The sequence below is a fragment of the Mytilus trossulus genome, chromosome 13 (genome assembly GCF_036588685.1).
Source record: "Mytilus trossulus isolate FHL-02 chromosome 13, PNRI_Mtr1.1.1.hap1, whole genome shotgun sequence".
Taxonomy (NCBI): domain Eukaryota; kingdom Metazoa; phylum Mollusca; class Bivalvia; order Mytilida; family Mytilidae; genus Mytilus; species Mytilus trossulus.
Window position 1 is genome coordinate 57812099 of NC_086385.1, and position 23945 is coordinate 57836043.

The 23945-nt window shown below is 31.8% G+C and overlaps 1 protein-coding gene across 3 annotated transcripts in view; it reads left to right on the forward strand.

Annotated features, from left to right (window-relative positions):
- Positions 1-12056, forward strand: part of LOC134694889 (innexin unc-9-like) — a 95968-nt gene extending 83912 nt beyond the window's left edge. Inside the window, exons 1-2 of one of the 3 annotated variants that reach the window (XM_063555992.1) lie at positions 5902-6027; positions 9376-12056. In XM_063555992.1, coding sequence (XP_063412062.1) covers positions 9377-10603 — 1227 coding nt within the window. In that variant the 5' untranslated portion in view covers positions 5902-6027; position 9376 and the 3' untranslated portion in view covers positions 10604-12056. Of the gene's footprint in view, positions 1-5901; positions 6028-8031; positions 8138-9375 lie in introns of those variants that run through there. The other 2 variants (XM_063555995.1, XM_063555994.1) reach the window with 2 other exon arrangements.
- The last annotated feature ends 11889 nt before the right edge of the window (positions 12057-23945 follow it).

Consider the following 23945-nt stretch of genomic DNA (forward strand, 5'->3'; position numbering starts at 1 on the left):
TGTTAAGAACGTTGTTAGCCAGTCACAAACATTAAGTGTTTGTCTTTTTAAAATTTTAACAAAAATGCAATACATTCTGAAAGGGCATTTTTTTTCCACCTGATATAAGTTGCGTATTATTTACGTTGCTGAGTATACATTAAAGTATATGAAGTGATGTGTATTGGTTAAACCACCTGGCGTTTTTATAAAAGGATGGATAGAAAGGCAATATGATATTTTGTCAATATTTATAATAGAAATATCCGGCTTAAGATAAAAATCAGAAATGCTAGTTAGAGATTAGAAAGAAATCAATTAATTAAGAATTGGAACTGTAATCTACTTTGGATTAGGATGTCTTCATGAAAAAGAGAATAGTGATTTTATTTTTATTTCTGATGTATCTCTTGTCTTGCAACGTTTTGAGATATTGATACGAGAGTTCTTGCTGTGCTGTGACATTTTAACAAGGAAAAGTTAAACTATTTACTTTATGATTATATCGTTTTCATGGTTGTACTAAATTTATTAGAAACATCAAACGAATTAACAAATTCCATGACTTAAAAATTGGATCTTTCAGTACATTTGGTGTTTGAAGCTATACATTGTGATTAGAAACTAAATTGACTTGATATAAAAATCTTGTCTCAGATTCCGTACTTATTTCAGGAGCTTCAATTTTGAACGATTTTGAAAGAAATATGATATTATTTATAACATGGAATAATTTAATTGATTTGGAAAGTACCGTTTTTAATATTCGATTACGTTTTGAGCTGTTTTGAAAAAAATACAATTGTGGTGAGTTGAAGACATGCATTTAAAAAGAGAATTTTATTTGAAAATATGCATGCGAATGAATTTTAACACGATGACCAGTTGAAATCATGGACGTTTAAAGATGCCTCCGTTGTAAAATTGTAAAAACATATTCTTATGTACACGTTATTGTTGTGGAAACAAATACTTTGAATTAGTTTTATAATGCAACAATAAATTGGAATGAGAAAAAAATCAGCTGCATGCAAACAGTTAAATTAAAAAAAATAAAACATAATGCGTCTTAAAATATTCAGCCATGTTTAATACCGTTAACCTTTACATGGAAGATGAATCCATACAAAGTAACATATGTTACAAAAAACTGTGGAAAATGAAATAAAATCCATAGTATTGTTTAGTATTCTTTAAATGGAGATATATTAGCTTGGTGTTTTGAAACATTATTGTGCATCCATCTGCATAATCCATGATATATATATATATGTGTGATAGGCTTTGACAACTTTGTTCGGGAAAGATGTCCAGTTGAGTGACAAAATGCGTGTACTGAGATAACGTTTGAAGTAGATTTGTTTAAAAGAGGTAAAGGGTTTCAAATTGAAAGATGTTTTACATAAGGATTTAATACAAACCAAAATAAGAACAGGAGTGAGCGTGACCTACAAAGCGCCCTCTGTTGGAGACGATGACAGGAGGGCACTATCATCATCATCATGGATCTGGTGTAATAGGAAAATACTCTGTGTAAGTATAAATGATGCAAAATTAGAACTTACCAAGGTCAAACGCTAAAGCAAGGCAAATAGATCGTATCATTATTCATTTTTTATTTAAAATAATGTGATGATAGATCTTTGTTTGAAAGTAACTTTCAAAAGATGAAGGTCACAATTATCAAAAAGGTGAAGGTCATAAACAGTTCACGAAAGGGGAAAGTTCTGAGGTCACAACATGCTTGGTGATAAGTCTGGACTAGGGGTTATGGCTGTGTGGAATGAAAGAAAGGGGAAGCTATGAAATCTGTTACAATTAAAATGTTTCTAATTATCTTCGAAGCACACTTCTCTGAAGCTTATATGTTCTTGAAGCATGAAACTACTTCTCTTCTCTACAAAATTTTGAATGAATATAGTATACTTTTTTGTGTTTATCTGCTTCTATAAAAAAAAATAATGAATTTTTCAATGTACCGTTTATTCTTTAACTTTCGCTTACTGGATTTTACTTATTAAAAATAATTTGTACTTTTACAACTTATATTGAAACGTGATAAAAAGTTTGTCCGAAGTAAAATCAAATAAACAGCTGATCTTAGCTTGTCACTGTTGGTCTGTCTACAGCTTGAGACTGTGACATGCTGAGATTATATAACCTTCACACCTGCTTCTCTACTCTTACCGAGTTCATAGCGTGTTTACGCCGTCATTGTCTCTGAAACTTCCATAGTCACTTCCGTAGTTTTATTGAATTTCATGCGTCAATATCAGTCATAATTTAATCAGCTTCGTTTAGACCAGCGGTTAATTAATTTGTGCGGAAATTGTGTCAGTGTTTTAGTTCTATTTCAGATACTTAAGTTTTGAAACAGTCTAGGGAATTTTATCGATATAGTTGAACCGTTCAATGTTTTAACCATGTCTATTTGAAATTGTCGAGTGATACAAGAACTTTGGTTTGTTTCTTGAGTTAGTTTGTATTAAGGAATAATGTCAGCCAAGTTTACTTAAGCATTAATTATTATATTGTATTTATTGTTCAACTACTGACTCAATCTAAATACTAATGACTCAGTAACTTCAATTGACTATGTCTCTGATTCAAAGCAAATATAACATATGAAAAGTCACGAATCCTATCGATGGCTTAAAGTTCTGTTTGTATACTCTTATGACAGATAGGCGAAAGATACATGTACCAAAGGGACATTCAAACGAATATTACATACATGAAGCTCTATAGCCTCTCTTTGAGTCCATGGCGAATTTGTTATTCATTTTCCTTGCATTCATTTCCTTTACATAACGATGTGCTCTGTATGGCCTTTTGAATTGAAATAAGATTAGCAAATCAAATTGGTCTTTATTATTATACGAAAGTGGACATAAGCGGGTGCATTTTGTCGTCTGAAAGTAACTTTATATTAGAACTGAAAATTGATTAACCTTTCTGTATGAAAGGTCTTTCTGCAAGCCATGCAGCTTAACATCCGGCGAAGTATCCAAATACATTTGCAATTCTAAATCACGTGACCTCTAACAAAGTTTCACCAGATCTCTAGAACGCACTCTAATAATTTACAAAACCAATTTTAAATTATAATTTGAACGAAAAGTTAATTTGATTTATTTATTAAGTTGTTACTATATTTGCAAATATCTATTTATTTATAACACAGAATTTTAATATATCAAGTTAATAACAAATTAATATCGCTTACACAATTTTGTAACAGCATGTAGCAGTTGATTTAGAAGCAGCACTGGTTGGGTTTTTAAGTAAAGTTTAAATAAGAAAATTAAATCGATCGTAATTTTGGTTTTCATATGAATAGTATCGGGGGCTCCAGCTGAATTATATGGATACTTTTTGTTCAGAAACCGTGAAATGGCTGTGTTCTGCCAGTGTCTGTTTGTCTGTTACTATAATAGTCTGTTAAAATTTGACTTGTGTGCATTGCATTCATGTTAATCGTATCAGATTTATATAGGAATGATTTGGATATGGTTATGATATCATTTCTCCCGTCGTAAAATATTATAGTATCTTTTTTGTCAAACATTTCATTATTGCGATTGTTCAATACCTTTTCTACGTGTTTTTTTGAAATATTTAGATTTTTATTAAAAAAAATAATCATAAATATAGTTGATTTAAGAAAACTGAGCCACAAGCAACATTGATATAAACGTTATATTTAGCTGTAGTTATAAAAAGAGGAGATAACAAAACTCATTTAACAATGTTAAAGATACTACGTTTATAAATTGCTAGACGTGCGATTCGTCTACACTTCATGACTTAGACGCACCATGTAGTGCATGGAACTTGCAAAAAGGCAGTTTGGTATTTAAAACAAAATGCAAATTCTCTAAAAGTTGTACCAAAATTGGATAGAGACATACAGCAAATATGCATAGTAAACCCTTAACATATCAAATGGTTTTAAAGAGATATATAAGCATCAAGTCCTCGAAATTAAAAGGTTGCTAAATGTATAGAACTGGGGCATGCTGGCGAATAATAAACGAAAAGCTGATGTTCCATGGCATCCAGTCAAAATCCAAAACAACAAATACCCAAAATATTTGTTTACAATTTATTTTCTTAACAAAAAACCTATCTATCTACAAGTAAACATTTTAACATACATTTAGATCGTTAATGCGAGGAGCATATGGATGTAGAAGGTAGAAAACATGTAACTTTACATCAGCTGTTTATTACTGTTCAAAACATAAATGTTTTAGTAAATTTATGGGAAGTTAATTATAAAATCAATATTTCTTTATGAATCAGACAGAAAAAATATAAGTTTAGACATAATAATGGTTTATGTGAAATAATAAAGAAATCTGTGTGTAATTACAAAACAACAAATACACACAAATATATTGAAAATCTTAACAAAAGGGGGAATGTGCTCCATGCAGATATTTGAAATTTGAGTTTTATGATTTGCCGATTCAAACCTCGCAAATATTTTTTTAAAAAGCATATTTGAAATTCGAAGTATATATTTATATATATTATGGTTTGCTGATCCAAACCTTGCAAATATATTTTTAATGCATATTTGAAATTCGAAGTTTTATGGTTTGCTGATTCAAACCTTGCACAGTATGTCAATGTATCTACTGTGAATACCTATAATAAGTAAGTCATTGAGTAAATAAGTACAGCCTTAGCCTGTATCACTTATGATTCGATGAAAGCCGTTTTACAATATTCCACGATAAAACTAACACAAACAATTTTATTCCAAGCCCGATGTATATCAAAGTAAATAAAACAAATCAGAGGTCTGATAAAATGCACGAACATTTATACTTAGAATAGATTATAAATGCGAAAAAACATCAATGCAGTGCAATTTTAAAACAAAATACAGTAGTACTGTCTGCTAGAGAAACAGCTATCACGAAATATCCAAGAGGAATTTTAATAATTTGACTGCAATAAATCAATTGATTAAGACAAAGAACCATCACTCCACATTAAATTACTTGATTATCTAAGTGCAAATATATTAGTTGATAAATACCCATTATAGTGCTTGACTTTGTTAAATACATTGGATTTTCATTTGAAGCTTATTTACGAGAAATGTTTGCACTTGGTTTACATACAATTTAACTATCTACTTAAGATTCTTTAAGCTTGTTTCGCTGTTAACTAGATCTTCCCAACAAATGTCTCGAAAGTTGTTACTCCTTTCGGTGTTGTTTGTCGTTGTCTTTTCTTTCCCGCCGTTTTTTTTAAGATTTCAATTTCACCGTCATACCTTGGTTCAAGGGGTATGGGGAGGGTTGATTGAATTTCAGTACATATACATGTATTATGCAGAGATTTTTTACAAAATCCCACTCATGAAGCGTCTGCTCTTGCCTTGTTAGTTATATATTTCTTTTTTTCTTTTTCCAAATTTGTGGATCTGCATCTGTGTTTTGAGTTCTTTCAAACAAAAAGCAAAAAGCAAAATTAATATTGATTGTATTACAAGCTTTGTTTGTACATTTTCATCTTTGATAACTCTATGATGACCGAACCCCTTCAAATCCCTCCCGCCTCATGACCTTACAGATCCTCTGTTTGTTGAATTCTAGTTTTTTGATTTATTAAAAGGCGGGTTTTCATTCCTCATCTCTGTTTTCATTTATACAGAATATATAATGTTTCATCTTTCATGAACTTGCAATTATCAGATAATTTTCTCCTTAAAAAAACGAATCTCTGTTGCATCATAGATCTCTTATCAGGAAGGTGAGAAAGGTATTCGAACACCCACTGGCAGCCATGATGCAATCAGAGGATTACATGCAAGAAGCTCTAATCAAATACCGAAAAGCAGATAAATACGAATAAATATAACGTACATAGTATGATCTAATTATTGTACGGCCAGCTGTTGTAACGTTGAATCAACATGAATATTATGGGATGGTTTATTCTAAGTTAATGTTTAGTCTGATCTGAGTATGAATAACTTTTGTTTAGCACTTGTTCTGAGAAAGCTGGACAATTCTTCGTTATTTAATTGTGGTGAGTGGACATATTGCTTGGATAATGTTTATACTGTATGAGTTTGTTTTATTTTAGTGTAAATTTAAAGAGAAGTTCTGCATTAAAAGTATTTTGTACACTTTATATATATCTCTTAACAATATAATTTGTAAACATGATTGTCTTATGATCAATGTTGGATAATCGAACGTACCATCAACGGCTTGGATTTACATATGAATCTTACCTCGAATTTGTTTCTTGATTTTATTAACTTTACTTTTTTTTTTACATTGACCACAAACTCAAATAACTTTATTAATTTTATGTGGTTGTTTTGTTTTGGGTATCATACATTTATGTTTTATAGAACATATCTTTCAAAACCCTGTCTTATAATGTTTCTATAAAGAACCAATAGATTAAGTTCTTCTTTTGTATACAGAAAAATGGTCTTCTCTTTATACAGCAAAATGAATAACCAAGGCTCCGTGTTGAAGGCCGTACCTTGACCTACAATGGTTTACTTTTATAAATTATTATTTGGATGGAGAGTTGTCTCATTGGCACTCATACCACATCTTCCTATATGTATTTGACAAAGTCAATGAGACTACAACCCAACGATTTGACTCATTAAATCAAGACGTCTCGAGGTCAATATCTGGTATCATACAACCAAGTCCTTAAAAGTTCCAAAAAAATTGTATTACCAAAAACTGAAAAAAAACAAAAAACTTTCTAGTCCCAAATAATAGTGACGAAACAACACATGTATAAGCAGAATATATTATACAACATGATACCATAATATTGTTTTCTCGATTATATGACATGATATGATTATACATTTGCAACACATGTTTTTATATTTAATTAAAGGGGAAATCATTGTATTATAGATGTAAAATGGGATACATCTGATCACCTCTGTTGTTGAATTATAACTTTTTCCTCATTAGAATTTTCTACTGTTTTATTTAGAACAAAAGTTTTACATGTATAAATTTTCATCTTTTAAATATTTATCATACACTTTCCATACATGTATATGCAACAACAAAAAACAACGTTGTAGAACGTTCCAAATTCTCGGCATTTCTAAAACACAGTGGTTGAGTCATCTTGGCAGTATACTATGTGTAGAATTAGATATAATTAACCTAATGTTACGAGGGAAAGTACTTTGAAGTTGTTTACCCTCAGAATGACTTGTTTTGTATTTAATGTCTACTAAATGACATACTTCTGACATGCATGTGCATTCTCATTGATAGTAAGTGAACACAGCGATGGCGTTATAACCTTTACGTTCGTATAGTAACTGCACATTTCACGGTAAAGAAAAGTATAAGAAACAAAGTTGACATTATTGATCTTTTAGAGTTTATTTGGTGCTGATGACGTGCTCAATTAACTAACTTTTTTTTTAGAATTGATCTTAAGTTTTGAGATCGTCTGTATGTGTGATCCAGTTTTCTGAACTAGTATACATCATTATTAAGGGGCCAACTGAAGTCCGCGTCTGAGTATGTGTATTACTGCTGTGTTTTAGTAAATTTAAGAATTGAAAGACTCACTGGGCTGTGTTCTGTTCTTTGCTCTGATTGATGTCTCTTGGAATCATTCTCTATTTAAATAATTCATTAAGGAAAACTGGACTCTGAATGAATGGTCCTTATAGATCATTGTTTATCAATGACTGAAAACAAATAAGCTCGAGGCTCTGAAGGCAACCACAAAATATCGTTCGCCGAACGCGGCGAGTCAATCAAAGTATGACAATATTTTGATAAAGGTGCGTCTATGTCTTTAAATAATTATCTACTGAATACCTGAACGAAGTGATGCATTATAAAAAGTGTTTCTGGTCAGTTGATTACCATGCTTAAATAATTATCCCATTAATAAGAAATATACGGTACCACATGCGAGTTGTTGACATAATCTTATGGTTTGTTTATGTCTTAGATGTACCGACACAATCGGACAGGTCTTATTACACGTACTTATGTGTTATACATGTATTGTCTCTGACAGAAGCTTGGATGGAGGCATGGAATATTGAATAGTTTATGTACAAATGTAGTGTCAAAATTCTGAACAACATGTAAGCTTTGTTATAATTTATTTTGGATATTTTGAAAAGGTACTTAAACACTTAAGTTTTAGAAAGGTAAAAGATGTTTAAATTAGTTAAGCAGTTAAACCTCTTCCCCTCTTTTGTCTTTGAAATGTCTCCTGTTTTAATATGGTAAATTTCCCTATCAATAAAACCGTGTTGTATTATCTGGATATTGTTAATGTACTATTGATGACTGATGTACCCATATTTTGACTATTTTATTAATTGTGACTGTTTATTTAACGCATCATGTAAATATAACGGAATTTGATGTGACTGTTATTAAAGTGAGAGGGTTAGCGCTATAGAACCAGGTTTAATCCACCATTTTCTACATTTGAAAATGCCTGTACCAAGTCAGGAATATGACAGTTCTTGTCCATTCGTTTTTGATGCGTTTTGTTATTTGATTTTGCCATGTATTATGGACTTTCCTAATTGATTTTCCTCTGAGTTCAGTATTTTTGTGATTTTACTTTTTTTTTGCACATTCGGACAGGTCTTGCTACATGTACTTATGTTTTATACATGTATTCACTTTGACAAAAGTTTGGGTGAAGGCATGGAATATTGAATAGCTCATATACAAATGTAGTGTCAAATTTTTCAATAACATGTAAGCTTTGATATAATTAATTTTGGATATTTTGAAAAAGGTACTTTAACACAGAAAGGTAAAATCTTAGAACCTGCTTAATGAATAAAGCAGTTAACCCCTCCTTTTATTCCAGAAATGCCTGCTGTTTTTTTGTGGTAATTTTCCCTATCAATGAAACCGTTTTGTATTATCCTGTATACTTTTAATCACTTATTGCACAATCAGGAATGTTACTAAGCTCAACGATTATGCAAAAATTATGACTCAGAAAAACTGAGATTACAATTATTGAATAGTAAATCTGGAAAAAGATACACCCATAAATTGTACATATATATCCATATAGAAAAAAAAAGAACAATGAAAATGCGCTGTAAGTGTTATAGAACTTGAACTAAATCCATTTTTAATACATATATAGTTTGATGCGAAAAAAAATATTGTCTGACTCAATACAAGACCTGTGTTTGATACTTATTGAGAATATTTCGTCATCATATTTATTAAATGTTTTATTTTATTTTTAGGATGGACAATATTATTGGGTCGGGTTGGAGATTCCTTAGATTGTCATATTTATCAAATGCGGATGGACAGTATTATTGGGTCGGTTGGGAGAGTTGTAACATTATCATATATTTATCAAATATTCTTTATTTTTCAGGATGGACAGTATTATTGGGTCGGTTGGGAGAGTTGCCAACGTTAAAGTCCGTAACGATGATGACATTGTTGATAGACTAAATCATTTCTATACCACTGGAATATTGATTATATTTACTGTAGTTGTTTCCGCTCGGCAATATGTCGGCGATCCCATTAGGTGCTGGTGCCCTGCAGAATTTCCTGGTACCCATGTCGATTATACAAACAATTTATGTTGGATAAAAGACACTTATTATATTCCAATGGAATCTCAAGTTCCATCACTGGAGCATATGCATCTCCGAAAAGAAAAGGAAATTAACTATTACCAATGGGTACCAGTTATGCTCCTCATTCAAGCCTTATTATTTTATTTACCTTGTATAATCTGGCGGATTTTGAATGGACATTCTGGTATAAATGTGGATCGAATAGTAAGCTTGGCAAGCGATGCAATGATGGAAAGCCCGGAAAACAGAGCCAGGAGTCTCAAATATCTGGTCAGACATTTGGACCGTTGCCTTGACAATCAACGAGAAACGAGACATGCGTGTTGTGTTAAATTAAGGCACATCCTGTCTGCAAATTTAAATTTGCTGTGTGGAAGAAAATATGGAAATTTTCTAGTAGCTGTGTACTTTCTGATGAAAATTCTGTATATCATGAATGCAATTGGACAACTTTTTCTATTAAATGAATTTTTAGGATCTAATTACAAGGTTTATGGATTTGAAGTGCTGCAAGAACTAACGGAGGGAAAGGAATGGTCAGGTTCACATAGGTTTCCCAAAGTAACAATGTGTGATTTCCGGATCCGGCAAATTACAAATCTTCAGCACTACAGCGTTCAATGTGTTCTTCCGATCAATATTTTCAATGAGAAGATTTATATATTTATGTGGTTTTGGTTAGTGTTTGTATCTATATGCACGTGTGTAAATTTTGTAATGTGGTTCTGGTACATGCTTTTTCCATCGACAAGAATTCATTTTGTTAAAAAGTTTCTAAAACTTATGGAACGGATCACTACTGGTCCTGAAAGGAAACTTGTAGGTAGATTTGTGTTAGATTATTTACGACATGACGGTGTATTTACATTGCGACTCATTGGAAAAAATTCTAGTGAGATAGTTGTAGCCGAAATAGTAGCCGGCTTATGGGATATTTATCGCAGCAAAAAATCAATACAGATCCGAACTAACATAACTGGACATGATCTAAATGTTATAGAAGGGGAAGATGTGTGACTAGGCCGAAATGGCACCGGAACCGGAAGTATGCGCAAGGATATTATTGACACAGAGATAGCAGAGGAAGTATGTGCATCAACGGTATAAATTCGAATTTGGAAATATAGTTCCAAATTTTGATAGCACAAATTCGGTGTCATCGATGGCCAAGTCGTGTGGGGTTGTGGGAAAGAAGAAAAAACTAAGAATCATTCCAGTTAACAGAATGTTGATGAATTTCCGAAAATCAAAAACACAAAAATCGTTTCATGAGTACTAAAGAGTACATAATGCATAATAATTACTATTCAAAACAGATAGTTTTCATGGTATATGGGATGATATATTTTTAACATGTTATAAAGCCATTGCAGGTCAAGAAAACTAGAATGAGTTTAGATAATAAATTGAAAGGTATATGAACAAGGAACAGTCAGTTTGTTGTAATAGTTGAAACACTGGGTTTTCTATGAGGATTTCAAGTTCGACATGATTTGAATTGATTTGCAATTGTTATTTCTTTAAACAGTAATTATGAATTTAATCTTAGTTTTTTTCAAATATTATATGTGTTAAGGAAATGCAAAATTTAAGAACAAGAAATATAATATAGAAAAAATAGGAGATGAGATAGTCTGCAATCTATTGTAATTTCATGAAGGGTAGCATACAATTAAGGAGCAATCATTTAATCTCTAACGGGGGAGGAGAATGTAATGGATATGTTGTGAGTTTTCAACGCTATCAATCAAATTATTTGTTCAAAATTTAACAAAGGAAAATCTGGATTCAGAATATATTTTGTTTTCTGATTGGACAGGATATTTTTTTCATCAATTTGGGAATCAAAATGGTTGTTAGGAAAAAATACGTGCATTTTCAGCTATATATACCAGTGATTATGAGAGATATGATAAGAATGCCAAAAGCAAATGTCAAATTTTATAGCCTTATTTTGAAGATATGCAATTATAGAATCATGAATTAAGACTGCACTTGTGTACATAAACCATGCAATTATAAATCATGTTTTTCACGACACGTGCATGCATATACCATGTAGTTAGAATCATGTTTTTTCACGACACTTGTGTACATGTACTGTACCATGTTATTATACAATTGCATCTTTTCACGTCACTTGTGTACCATAAGTACGTTTGTGTGGAACAACTCTTGATGTTCTTTTTAAGACGGCTTAATTGCTATGCGTTCTTTCCAAATTTCTGTTAGTCTTTATATTGGTAGATAATATTGTAAGGAGGGTTTATTATAACGATTATTTATATTATGGGTTGAAAGATGTTCGCTAGATTTGTTTTCGGCATTTTTGTCAGTCATTCGGAATCCTCTGGTTTCATATATTCGGTATAATTAAAAATATGCCCGCTAACCCCTACTTTTCTTTTCATAATTTTCGTTTATGCAGTTTTAAATTTTTTTAATTTGAAATCCTAAAAACTCCTTGTGATTTCCTTAAAGACTTTAAAAAAACGTACAATATCTAATTTATGAAAAGTCTAGAGAGATTTTTCCCTGTAATTTTTCAATGGATTATATCACAAAAATAAGGGCACACACTTTTTATATTTTATGCTTTTTAAGTTTTGTTATGTCATAGATGTATTACATCTAGAGAGATTTTTCCCTGTAATTTTTCAATGGATTATATCACAAAAATAAGGGCACGCACTTTTTATATTTTCTGCTTTAAGTTTTGTTATGTCATAGATGTAATACATCTATGGCTATGTGTAGTATATCCTCTTAATTTATAACAGCTTTCTAAAAAGCTTGTTATTATGAAATAAAGTAGCGAACATCCTTAGACGGTTGCAGTTTGCAACAACTTTAAAATGTAATAATGTTGGTACACAAGTGTTTATGCATATAACTTTTTTTTAACATTTTTTTAAAGTTGTTTATATTTCATACAAGAAATCTTAATGAAAAACAGACTTGGATGGAGAGTTGTCTCATTGGCACTCATACCAGATCTTCCTACTTCTATGTATAATGATTGTGAAATTAGAAAAAAAGGCATTATAAATTATATGTATTGTTTACTTCTGGTCAGAAGATATGGTAATGTTATATATGTTTCCTCTTCAATATTGTTATAATTTGTTGGTAAGGGAGTTAAAATCTTATAACAATTTAATGATTTAATCTCTAAATGTGTGATAACAATTTAATGATTTAATCTCTAAATGTGTGATAAGAATTTAATGATTTAATCTCTAAATGTGTGATTAAATTCAATGCTGGTGTCTACGCAATTTAATGATTTAATCTCTAAATGTGTGATTAAATTCAATGCTAGTGTCTACGGTAAATTGCTACATTATCTATGATAAAAAGATGTATCCTGCCAACATCCGATGTACGGGAAAGAGTGACAGATCCAGAAATTATCATAAAGGGGCGGGGCATATTGACTGCCAAAGAAGGTGCCCGCTCCAGTCAAACAATAGAAACCGGCTGCCATGATATAGTCATGATCCCCGAAGGTTAAACACAAACCTTGTACAACAACAATGTTTGCAGTTGTATGTTATACGCATTGTAAAAGGACATGTATATTTAAAATCAACTGCACATAAACCGTGCGCATGTGTGAATCCTGCTATTTTCTACATGATCTCCGAATGATTCATATCAAAACAAATATATTTAGATACATCAAGCATTTATACAGAACAAAGGCTTGTTTTATAACAACGCCATTCATAGACATACTTTATATTCAATTTCTGTCCATGTTATTATCTATTCTTTTTAAGCATACATCGTTTTGTAAATAAATCATTTAGTAAAGTGGATATAAAGGGCGGATGCATCCGAAAAGTTATAAAATTTTAAAATCTGACTTGCAGCCCGCTAACACGATCTTCTATCGTAAAGGGAGATAATTTGTATCTATTTTTCTGCTGTTTCTAGTGCTTGAGAAGAGGTGTTGAACAAAAGGCTGTCAGATATTTTGCTTTAAATTTTATGTTCAATTAATTATAGCACTCGTTATGCGACAATACATCTTTTATTGTTCAATGTCTGTCGAGGCTGCTAAGCTTTGCGGGTTCCTGGCAAAATCTTCTCTTCTGATGTTGATCTCACGCTATTGGCACTTGGTAGAATTAAGCACAGCTTTGAAATATGTAGGAGTAAAAATCAGCCCTTGTAACGTATTAGTTTTGGATTGGAACTTTGAAAAAGTCTTCTAATCAATATGAAACTAACGTCCATCAACACATGTTTTACTTGATAGAAAAAGTTTTCAATTTACATGTATTTATTTCATCCTATCAATTGGTTTCACGGGGGGGGGGGACTTCAAGTAACGTTTTGTCTTGAAAGAAAAGCCTTTTTCTTGATTACTTTCAAATACAGGGTTTCAATAGAAATGTCACTTTGTATTTGATATAAGGATTTGTTTTAATTAAACTTTTTATTTCCAATTAAATCATCGGGTCCGTTAAAGCATGTAGGTTAAACTAAATCACATCATATAGGCGGAGGAGTGGATCAGTACAAAGAAGGATAACTCTAATTTGTAATTTTTTTTTCTTTCTCTCCTTAGCCATGTTAGTTGCAGATTAAAAAATGAAATTAAATCTAAATTTGCATTTGTCATTGTAATTAAAAATACGTTTACAGTTACTCTGTTTTTTCTTTAGGTTTGGAATTTTTTATTAGATTTTCTACGTTTTCGATTATAGATAGGACATCCAGGAACAAAATGCAGTTTATTTAAGATCGAATAATGAACGCAGTTTGACAGAGCCTTTTACATCTGGACAGAAGCTCTGCATTTTTGGTCCAACAAAGATGAGATGGATAAGGATTAGCATTTACTAGTTACAATACTACATGTTACCGTTCATATTTATTTGATTAATTTTTATTACCAGAGGTACATATATTTCAATGTATTTATTATTGTTTGTTTAAGTTTATGTTTACTTATTTAGCTGGTTGTGTTTATTGTTTAAATATAGATTTATGTTTATGTTGTTTAGATGAAATTTTGTTATGAAAATACGAGGGTCTGGATGGTGTTAATAGAATAAATAATAATAGACAAATAATTCAGAATGAAATACATTTTTTTTTTAAATAGACAAACAGTTATGGACGAAAATATAAAGAAGAATGGCTGCTTTAAAATGAATAGGTAACAACAAACTACTTTTTGATTAAAAATACGGTAAAATGGACTAAAAATTGAACGTATTTAGAAAAAGGACACAAATTTGAAGAAAACAGTAAGGGAAAAAAACTCTTTCCAAACCCTCATATACTGAATGTGATAAAATGTCATTTATAGTATGGAGTTGTGATCAGCTTGTTTGTGATAGACGTTATTACTAGTTGTAGTATTGAGTTAATAGAATGTTATTAATTTTTAGCTGTTCAAACTTTTTTTAAGTTAAGAATTTATTGTTCGAAACTTCGCTTTGAATGAAGAGTTGGATGCCATAAAGTGTATGAAGAAAGATAACTCTGTTTAAATTATACGTGGTTTGATTAAGACCAACCCAACTTCATATTATTGAGAAAAAAAACAAATAAATGTTACAAATCAAAATAAGTTTTGAAAGGACATATGATACTTCATTTGCACGCAAGTAACAATGTTTATGTTTTAAACATCACCCTTTTTTATATGTTGACCAACTGCCGGTTTTGTTTATATAATTGGAAAAAAATAATATTCTCTAAATTTTGTGGGTGCTTTTTATTAAGTCATAACTTGCTTGAAATATTTTAGGAACATCATTCGTCATCTAGTATGCATCAAAGTATGAGCATTTCATTATTTTTGTTTTAATATTACAAGACTGAAAGTCGATTTTTCATTGGTTAAGCAGATGCGTTCTAGTTCATCCTATACTATCTGGTAGTTTTGGAGGTATATAATTATGTGTGTCGTAGTAACGGGTATAAAATACCCAAGAGATAAATTTTTTATTACATTGATTGTTATTAAAATATTCATAATATTTGTAATTTATTCACATTTCTGTTATACAGTCACGTATTCCTATTTCATGTTTTGTAAATATATATATATATAAAATGTCCTACTTGTTGCCAGATGACTATTTGAATACAATATTTATTTAAAATCTTCTGGTTTTCTTTTAATTTCCATAAAAGAGAGACGAAATATACCAAAGCGATATTCAAATTCGTGAGTCGAAAACACACTGACATGTTAGCCCCACCTCACTCTGTATACAATTGAGAATGGAAATGGGTAATGTGTCAAAGCGACAACATCCTGACCATAGAGCAGACATTAGTCGAAGGCCACCAATGGGTCTTCAATGTAGCGAGAATTCCTGCACCCGTAGTTGCCCTTCAGCTGGCCCCTAAAAAATATGTATACTAGTACAGTGATAATGAACGTCATACTTAACTCCGAATTATACACAAGAAACTAAAATTAAAAATCATACAAGACTAACAAAGGCCAGAGACTCCTGACTTTGGACAGTCGCAAAATTGCGGCGGGGTTAAACATGTTTATGAGATCTCAACCCTCCCCTATATCTCTAACCAATGTAGAAAAGTAAACGCATAACAATACGCTACAATATGTATGTACCTGTCACAAGTCAAGAGCCTGTAATTCTAAGGTTGTCGTTATGTTATGTTATATATTTAAAATTGAGAATGGAAATGGGGAATGTGTCAAAGAGACAACAACCCGACCAAATAAAAAACAACAGCAGAAGGTCACCAACAAGTCTTCAATGTAGCGAGAAATTCCCACACCCGGAGGCGTCCTTCAGCTGGCCCCTAAACAAATATATACTAGTCCAGTGATAATGAACGCCATACTAATTTCCAAATTGTACACAAGAAACAAAAATTAGAATAATACAAGACTAACAAAGGCAAGAGGCTCCTAACTTGGGACAGGCGCAAAATTGCGGCGGGGTTAAACATGTTTATGAGATCTCAACCCTCCCCTATATCTCTAACCAATGTAGAAAGGTAAACGCATAACAATACGCTACAATATGTATGTACCTGTCACAAGTCAAGAGCATGTAATTCTAAGGTTGTCGTTATGTTATGTTATATATTTAAAATTGAGAATGGATATGGGGAATGTGTCAAAGAGACAACAACCCGACCAAATAAAAAACAACAGCAGAAGGTCACCAACAAGTCATCAATGTAGCGAGAAATTCCCACACCCGGAGGCGTCCTTCAGCTGGCCCCTAAACAAATATATACTAGTCCAGTGATAATGAACGCCATACTAATTTCCAAATTGTACACAAGAAACAAAAATTAGAATAATACAAGACTAACAAAGGCAAGAGGCTCCTAACTTGGGACAGGCGCAAAAATGTGGCGGGGTTAAACATGTTTGTGAGATCTCAACCATCCCCCTATACCTATAACCAATGTAGAAAAGTAAACGCATAACAATACGCACATTAAAATTCAGTTCAAGAGAAGTCCGAGTCTGATGTCAGAAGATGTAACCAAAGAAAATAAACAAAATGACAATAATACATAAATAACAACAGACTACTAGCAGTTAACTGACATGCCAGCCCCAGACTTCAATGATTATGATTTCATCATATGAACATCAGGTACAATCCTTCCCGTTAGGTTTGCATTTCGTTAATTTTTTGTACATAACTAAGGCCGTTAGTTTTCGCTTTTAATTTTTTTATATTTGTCGTTTTGGGGTGTTTTATGGCTGACTATGCGGTATTGTCTTTGCTCCATATTGAATGACTAAGGTGACCCATTATGACAGATGCTATTTTTTTGTGTTATTTGGTCTCTAGTGAAGAGTTGTCTCAATGGCAAAAAACGACAAACGACGAACAGACAAACAACAGTACACAAAACTCACATAGAAAACATAAGATTAAGCAACACAACCTGGGAGTGTTTTCATGAACTCTTGAACGACACGCACATCATGCCCTATATGTAACTCCCATCGTGTAAAATCAAGTGAAAAAAAACAGGGTGTTGGCTCGGGAGGTCACATTTAAAATTTAGAAAATGTCTTCAAGCAAACGAACACATGTATTGACATCATTAAAGTAAGAATTGATGACATCACGTGGACGAGAAAGACAAGCATAGTGTCAGCTCTATTCAAAATATTTTTTTTATATAAATGTGGGTGGACTGCCAATGAGACAACATTGAAATAGAAGTTTCAATTGGAAAAAATATTCTGAAATATTGTTTATATTATTTTATTTTGAGGTACAATTCCAAGGAACTTCCGTATCCATCATAGTAATATGAGTCCTAGGAGTATACAATAAAAACATCATTTTATATATCAAAACTATATAAACTACCCGACTATGCACGCACGAAGCTTCGTGTACTTTCAAAAACTTAACCCCCTAATAGGCCAGTCGTTATATTCATCATACTTCTATTCAAGAACCTTTTGAAGTTGTGCAGAAGCTCTAGCTGGTGTTTTTCTTTTGGTAATACCCGTGAAATAAAAGTATCTTAAAATTTACATAAACGTGTAAGTCAGCCTCTGGATCTCCATTAACAAAGAAATTCAAATGATATAAGAGAAGCAAAATATGTCAAAGAGATAATTATATAAATAACATATAGCTGAGAGGGCTGATAGAGCAGGTTGTTACCCCGAGAAAACATTGTTAACCGTGGCGAAGCCAAGCTGGGGTAACAATCTGCGCTACCACACTTTCAGCTACAATGTATGTGTCATTTACTTTTTTATACCGGGGCCGTCTTCACGAAGCTATCATAAGACATGTGATAAGATATGTCTAAGGATGATCTGAGCAAAGATATTCTAAACCTGTCGCAAGTTTTTTTAAATTTTAAAATATAAACATTGATTTACGGAAAAAAAATCAAGAAAAAGAAGAATATCTTTACAATAAATGACTGTATTTACAGTTAACGTATTAATCAATATAATTAGATAATTTGCATAAATGTTATAAAAAATAATTAGTGTTGTTTATATAAATATATCCTAAGACCATCGTAAGACACTTCTCGTGTAGTCCCAACTTTATGATCAACTTTCAGAGATGTCCTAATTTAGGACCACATTGTGAAACCCACTTTAGGACTAAGATATGTCATAAGACTATACTAAGACATGGCTTAGTCCTAAGACAGCTTCGTGAAACTGGGCCCTGAATGCTATGACAGTTGCAAATGAAAAGTTATAGACTATGACGTCATTTACAAAACAATCGTCTTTATTTAGTATAGCGCACAAACGATTAAGCGTCTCCATGAAGGAAATCAAGAAGGGTATAAAAACAGTATTTGCCATGTGATAGAGTAAAAAAAAACCGACCGTGAAAGGCTGTATAGCCATTCAAGGTCGTTAAAAACTTCTATTACTAAAGGTTCAGTACCATTAAAACGTTTAATCCCGCTACACAAATGTTTGCACCTGTCCTATAAGTCAGGAAACTGATGTACAGATGGGTGCGGTCCTAACCTTGACAAAAGTTAACTTAGAGTTAACTTGTTGACTGCTTTCTAAGTTAACTTGAGAATTTTTAAGCAGTCAAGCAAGTTAACTTCGTCGTTGGTGGACCAGACCTACGGTCTGCTATTTTATGACTGCTGCAGACCTATCAACAAGTCTGCTCCAGACCAGACCTGTGGACAAGTCTGCTTTTGACCAGTCCTGAGGACAGGTCTGCCCCAGACCAGACCTGTGGACAGGTCTGCTTTTGACCAGTCCTGAGGACAGGTCTGCCTCAGACCAGACCTGTGGACAGGTCTGCTCCTGACCAGACATGAGGACAGGTCTGCTTTTGACCAGACCTGTTGACAAGTCTGCTATTGACCAGACCTGAGGACAGGTCTGCTTATGACAGATTATCGTTTTAAGAGTTTTCATATCAGACTTCAGCTTCCATTAAAATATGTAAACAACATTCGCATTGTTTTTCCACAGATATCATTTATTATTTACTCGCTAGACTCTACTAGATATTATACAAATGCTCTCTTTTATTTGATATACATGTATTCTTATATAAATAAAAAAATGGCTATACGATCACACAGAGTTTTTTTTATTAGAAGGCGGATAGAAAGGTTATCCAACGCATCGGAACAATATTCTTATATCACGGGATATCGGCAACATTGTCTACGTTACTTCGTTCCCCGTTGTTTACCTGTCCCTTCCTAAATTTTACTTTATGCATAAATTTATACTTGCATGGATATTTCATTGATATTCATCTTGTTTGCATTGGATTTACTATTCTATTTCCCGCATAATATTCTAACAGAAATTGTACAGTGTCCGTAAGCATACGGTGTGGTAAAACTATCAACGCTCGTCAAATTCGTCAGATTTATCGAGAGATTTGTCATTGCCGATATTTATATGGGACGTCCTAAAGGATTATACTCAATGCGCACTTCAATGAAATAGTTGCACCTTGACGTTTAACTATAAACAAAATCAATCAACCGACATAATAGATTCCAAGAAGAGAACCTCGTATACTTTTTTTTATTAAATCATGGCAAATAGTACAAATGAATTCAGACATGTCAGTGTTGGTACTTTGATGATGTGGCATAATAGTTTTGTTTTACACATACACCATCATGAACTCCTATATATGATGTGACTGTTATTATGAATAAAGAGATGGAATTCTGACATTCTCAATTTATTCAGAATATTTTTTGCATTAATCATGTTAATAGTTTTCCAATATTATTGATTACGTGTACATTTACGGTTCTTCTAAAATGTGAACAGGAGCGCCAGGAGAAGACATTAAGGCGCTCGGTACAATTTGCAAATAAAAGTGCACATATGATCAGTTTTGGTCAAATAGTTTTGTTTTCCAAGTCACCATGAGGTATTAAAACTACTGAAATTTTGTTACGTATCAATATTTTGAATAAAAGGAGGACACGCTGGTATCCTAAATTTATGCGAACAAAAATTTGTTGTTATTAAATTGCAATATTGCTGTCCATTGTCATGATTATATTATAAATTGATTCCTGACATAAAAAATAAGGCTGATTTACTATGCGGGTATATAGATTTACAATTAAAGTGCACTTATGGTCAGTTTTGGTAATGCGGTCAAATAATTTTGTTGTACAAATCAGCTGGTGGTATCAAAACTACTGAAATTTTGTTACTTATCAATATTTTGAATAAAATGAGGACATGCTGGTATCCTAAATTTATGCGAACCAAAATTTGTAGTTATTATATTGCAATATTGCTGTCCATTGTCATGATTGTATTATACATTAAATCCTGACATAAAAAAATGACTGATTTACTGTCCGGGTATATAGATTTTCAAATTAAAGTGCACATATGGTCAGTTTTGGTGGATGCGGTCAAATAATTTTGTTGTACAAGTCAGCTGGAGGTATCAAAACTACTGAAATTTTGTTACGGATCAATATTTTGAATAAAAAGAGGACATGCTGGCACCCTTTATTTAGGCGAACAAAAATTTGTTGTTATTATATTGCAATATTGCTGTCCATTGTCATGACTGTATTATACATTGAATCCTGACATTTAAAAATAAGGCTGATTTACTATGCTGGTATATAGAATTAGATTTACAATTTAAATAGATATAGGAAGATGTGGTGTGAGTGCCAATGAGACAACTCTCCATCCAAAAAACAATCACATATGGTCAGTTTTGGTAATGCGGTCAAATAATTTTGTTGTACAGGTCAGCTGGAGGTATCAAAACTACTGAAATTTTGTTACGTATCAATATTTGGAATAAAATGAGGACATGCTGGTATTCTAAATTTATGCGAAACAAAAATTTGTTGTTATTATATTGCAATATTGCTGTCCATTGTCATGATTGTATTATACATTGAATCCTGACATAAAAAATATGGCTGATTTACTATGCGGGTATTTAGATTTACAAATTAAAGTGTATATATTGTCAGTTTTGGTGGATGCTGTCTAATAATTTTGTTGTACAAGTCAACTGGAGGCATCAAAACTACTGAAATTTTGTTACGTATCAGTATTTTAAGTAAAAAGAGGACATGCTGGCACCCTTAATTTAGGCGAACAAAAATTTGTTGTTATTATATTGCAATATTGCTGTCCATTGTCAGATTGTATTATACATTGAATCCTGACATAAAAAATATGGCCGATTAATACTATGCGGGTACATCATGGTGTATATAGATTTACAAATTAAAGTGCACATATGGTCAGTTTTGGTAATGCAGTCACATAATTTTGTTGTACAAGTCAGCTGGAGGTATCAAAACTACTGAAATTTTGTTACGTCATGTACGTATCAATATTTTGAATAAAATGAAGACATGTTGGTATCCTAAATTTATGCGAACCAAAATTTTTTGTTATTATATTGCAATTTTGCTGTCCATTGTCATGATTGTATTATACATTGATTCCTGACATAAAAAATATGGCCGATTAATACTATGCGGGTACATCATAGTGTATATAGATTTACAAATTAAAGTGCACATATGGTCAGTTTTGGTAATGCGGTCAAATAATTTTGTTGTACAAATCAGCTGGAGGTTTCAAAACTACTGAAATTTTGTTACGTATAAATATTTTGAATAAAATGAGGACATGCTGGTATCCTAAATTTATGCGAACAAAAATTTGTTGTTATTATATTGCAATATTGCTCTCCATTGTCATGATTGTATTATACATTGAATCCTGACATAAAAAATAAGGCTGATTTACTATGCGGGTATATAGATTTACAATTTAAAGTTCACATATGGTCAGTTTTGGTAATGCGGTCAAATAATTTTGTTGTACAAGTCAGCTGGAGGTATCAAAACTACTGAAATTTTGTTACGTATCAATATTTTGAATAAAATGAGGACATGCTGGTATCCTAAATTTATGCGAACCAAAATTTTTTGTTATTATATTGCAATTTTGCTGTCCATTGTCATGATTGTATTTTACATTGAATCCTGACATAAAAAATATGGCTGATTTACTATGCGGGTATATATAGATTTACAATTTAAAGTTCACATAAGGTCAGTTTTGGTAATGCGGTCAAATAATTTTGTTGTACAAATCAGCTGGAGGTATCAAAACTACTGAAATTTTGTTACGTATCAATATTTTGAATAAAATGAGGACATGCTGGTATCCTTAATTTATGCGAACCAAAATTTGTTGTTATTTTATTGCAATATTGCTGTCCATTGTCATAATTGTATTATACATTAAATCCTGACATAAAAAAAATGACTGATTTACTGTCCGGGTATATAGATTTTCAAATTAAAGTGCACATATGGTCAGTTTTGGTGGATGCGGTCAAATAATTTTATTGTACAAATCAGCTGGAGGTATCAAAACTACATAAATTTTGTTACGGATCAATATTTTGAATAAAAAGAGGACATGCTGGCACCCTTAATTTTGGCGAACAAAAATTTGTTGTTATTATATTGCAATATTGCTGTCCATTGTCATGATTGTATTATACATTGAATCCTGACATTTAAAAATAAGGCTGATTTACTATGCTGGTATATAGAATTAGATTTACAATTTGAAGTTCACATATGGTCAGTTTTGGTAATGCGGTCAAATAATTTTGTTGTACAAGTCAGCTGGAGGTATCAAAACTACTGAAATTTTGTTACGTATCAATATTTTGAATAAAATGAGGACATGCTGGTATCCTAAATTTATGCGAACCAAAATTTTTTGTTATTATATTGCAATTTTGCTGTCCATTGTCATGATTGTATTATACATTGAATCCTGACATAAAAAATATGGCTGATTTACTATGCGGGTATATAGATTTACAAATTAAAGTGCATATAAGGTCAGTTTTGGTGGATGCGGTCAAATAATTTTGTTGTACAAGTCAACTGGAGGCATCAAAACTACTGAAATTTTGTTACGTATCAGTATTTTGAGTAAAAAGAGGACATGCTGGCACCCTTAATTTAGGCGAACAAAAATTTGTAGTCATTATTTAAATGAATAAAATTATTGCTGATTGTGGCTGCATAGTTCAAGGATGTATAACTAACAAAGACGTATACACCTAAAATCAAATATACTTATTTTTAAAAATATACATAATATGATTGAATTTGATCTCGGAATATATATATATATATATTCAGTGCCTGTTATCATTGTAACCGAGATCGTTTTTATAATAGATAGATTGTCAGATCACAGATAAATTTTTGTTACGTTCTGCGCGTACTTATTTTCAAATATTTGTATTTAATCCTGTTCATAAAACGGAGTATTAATTTTCAAATTACTTTATTTTCTATGTTTATACTACGAAACAAAGATATTATT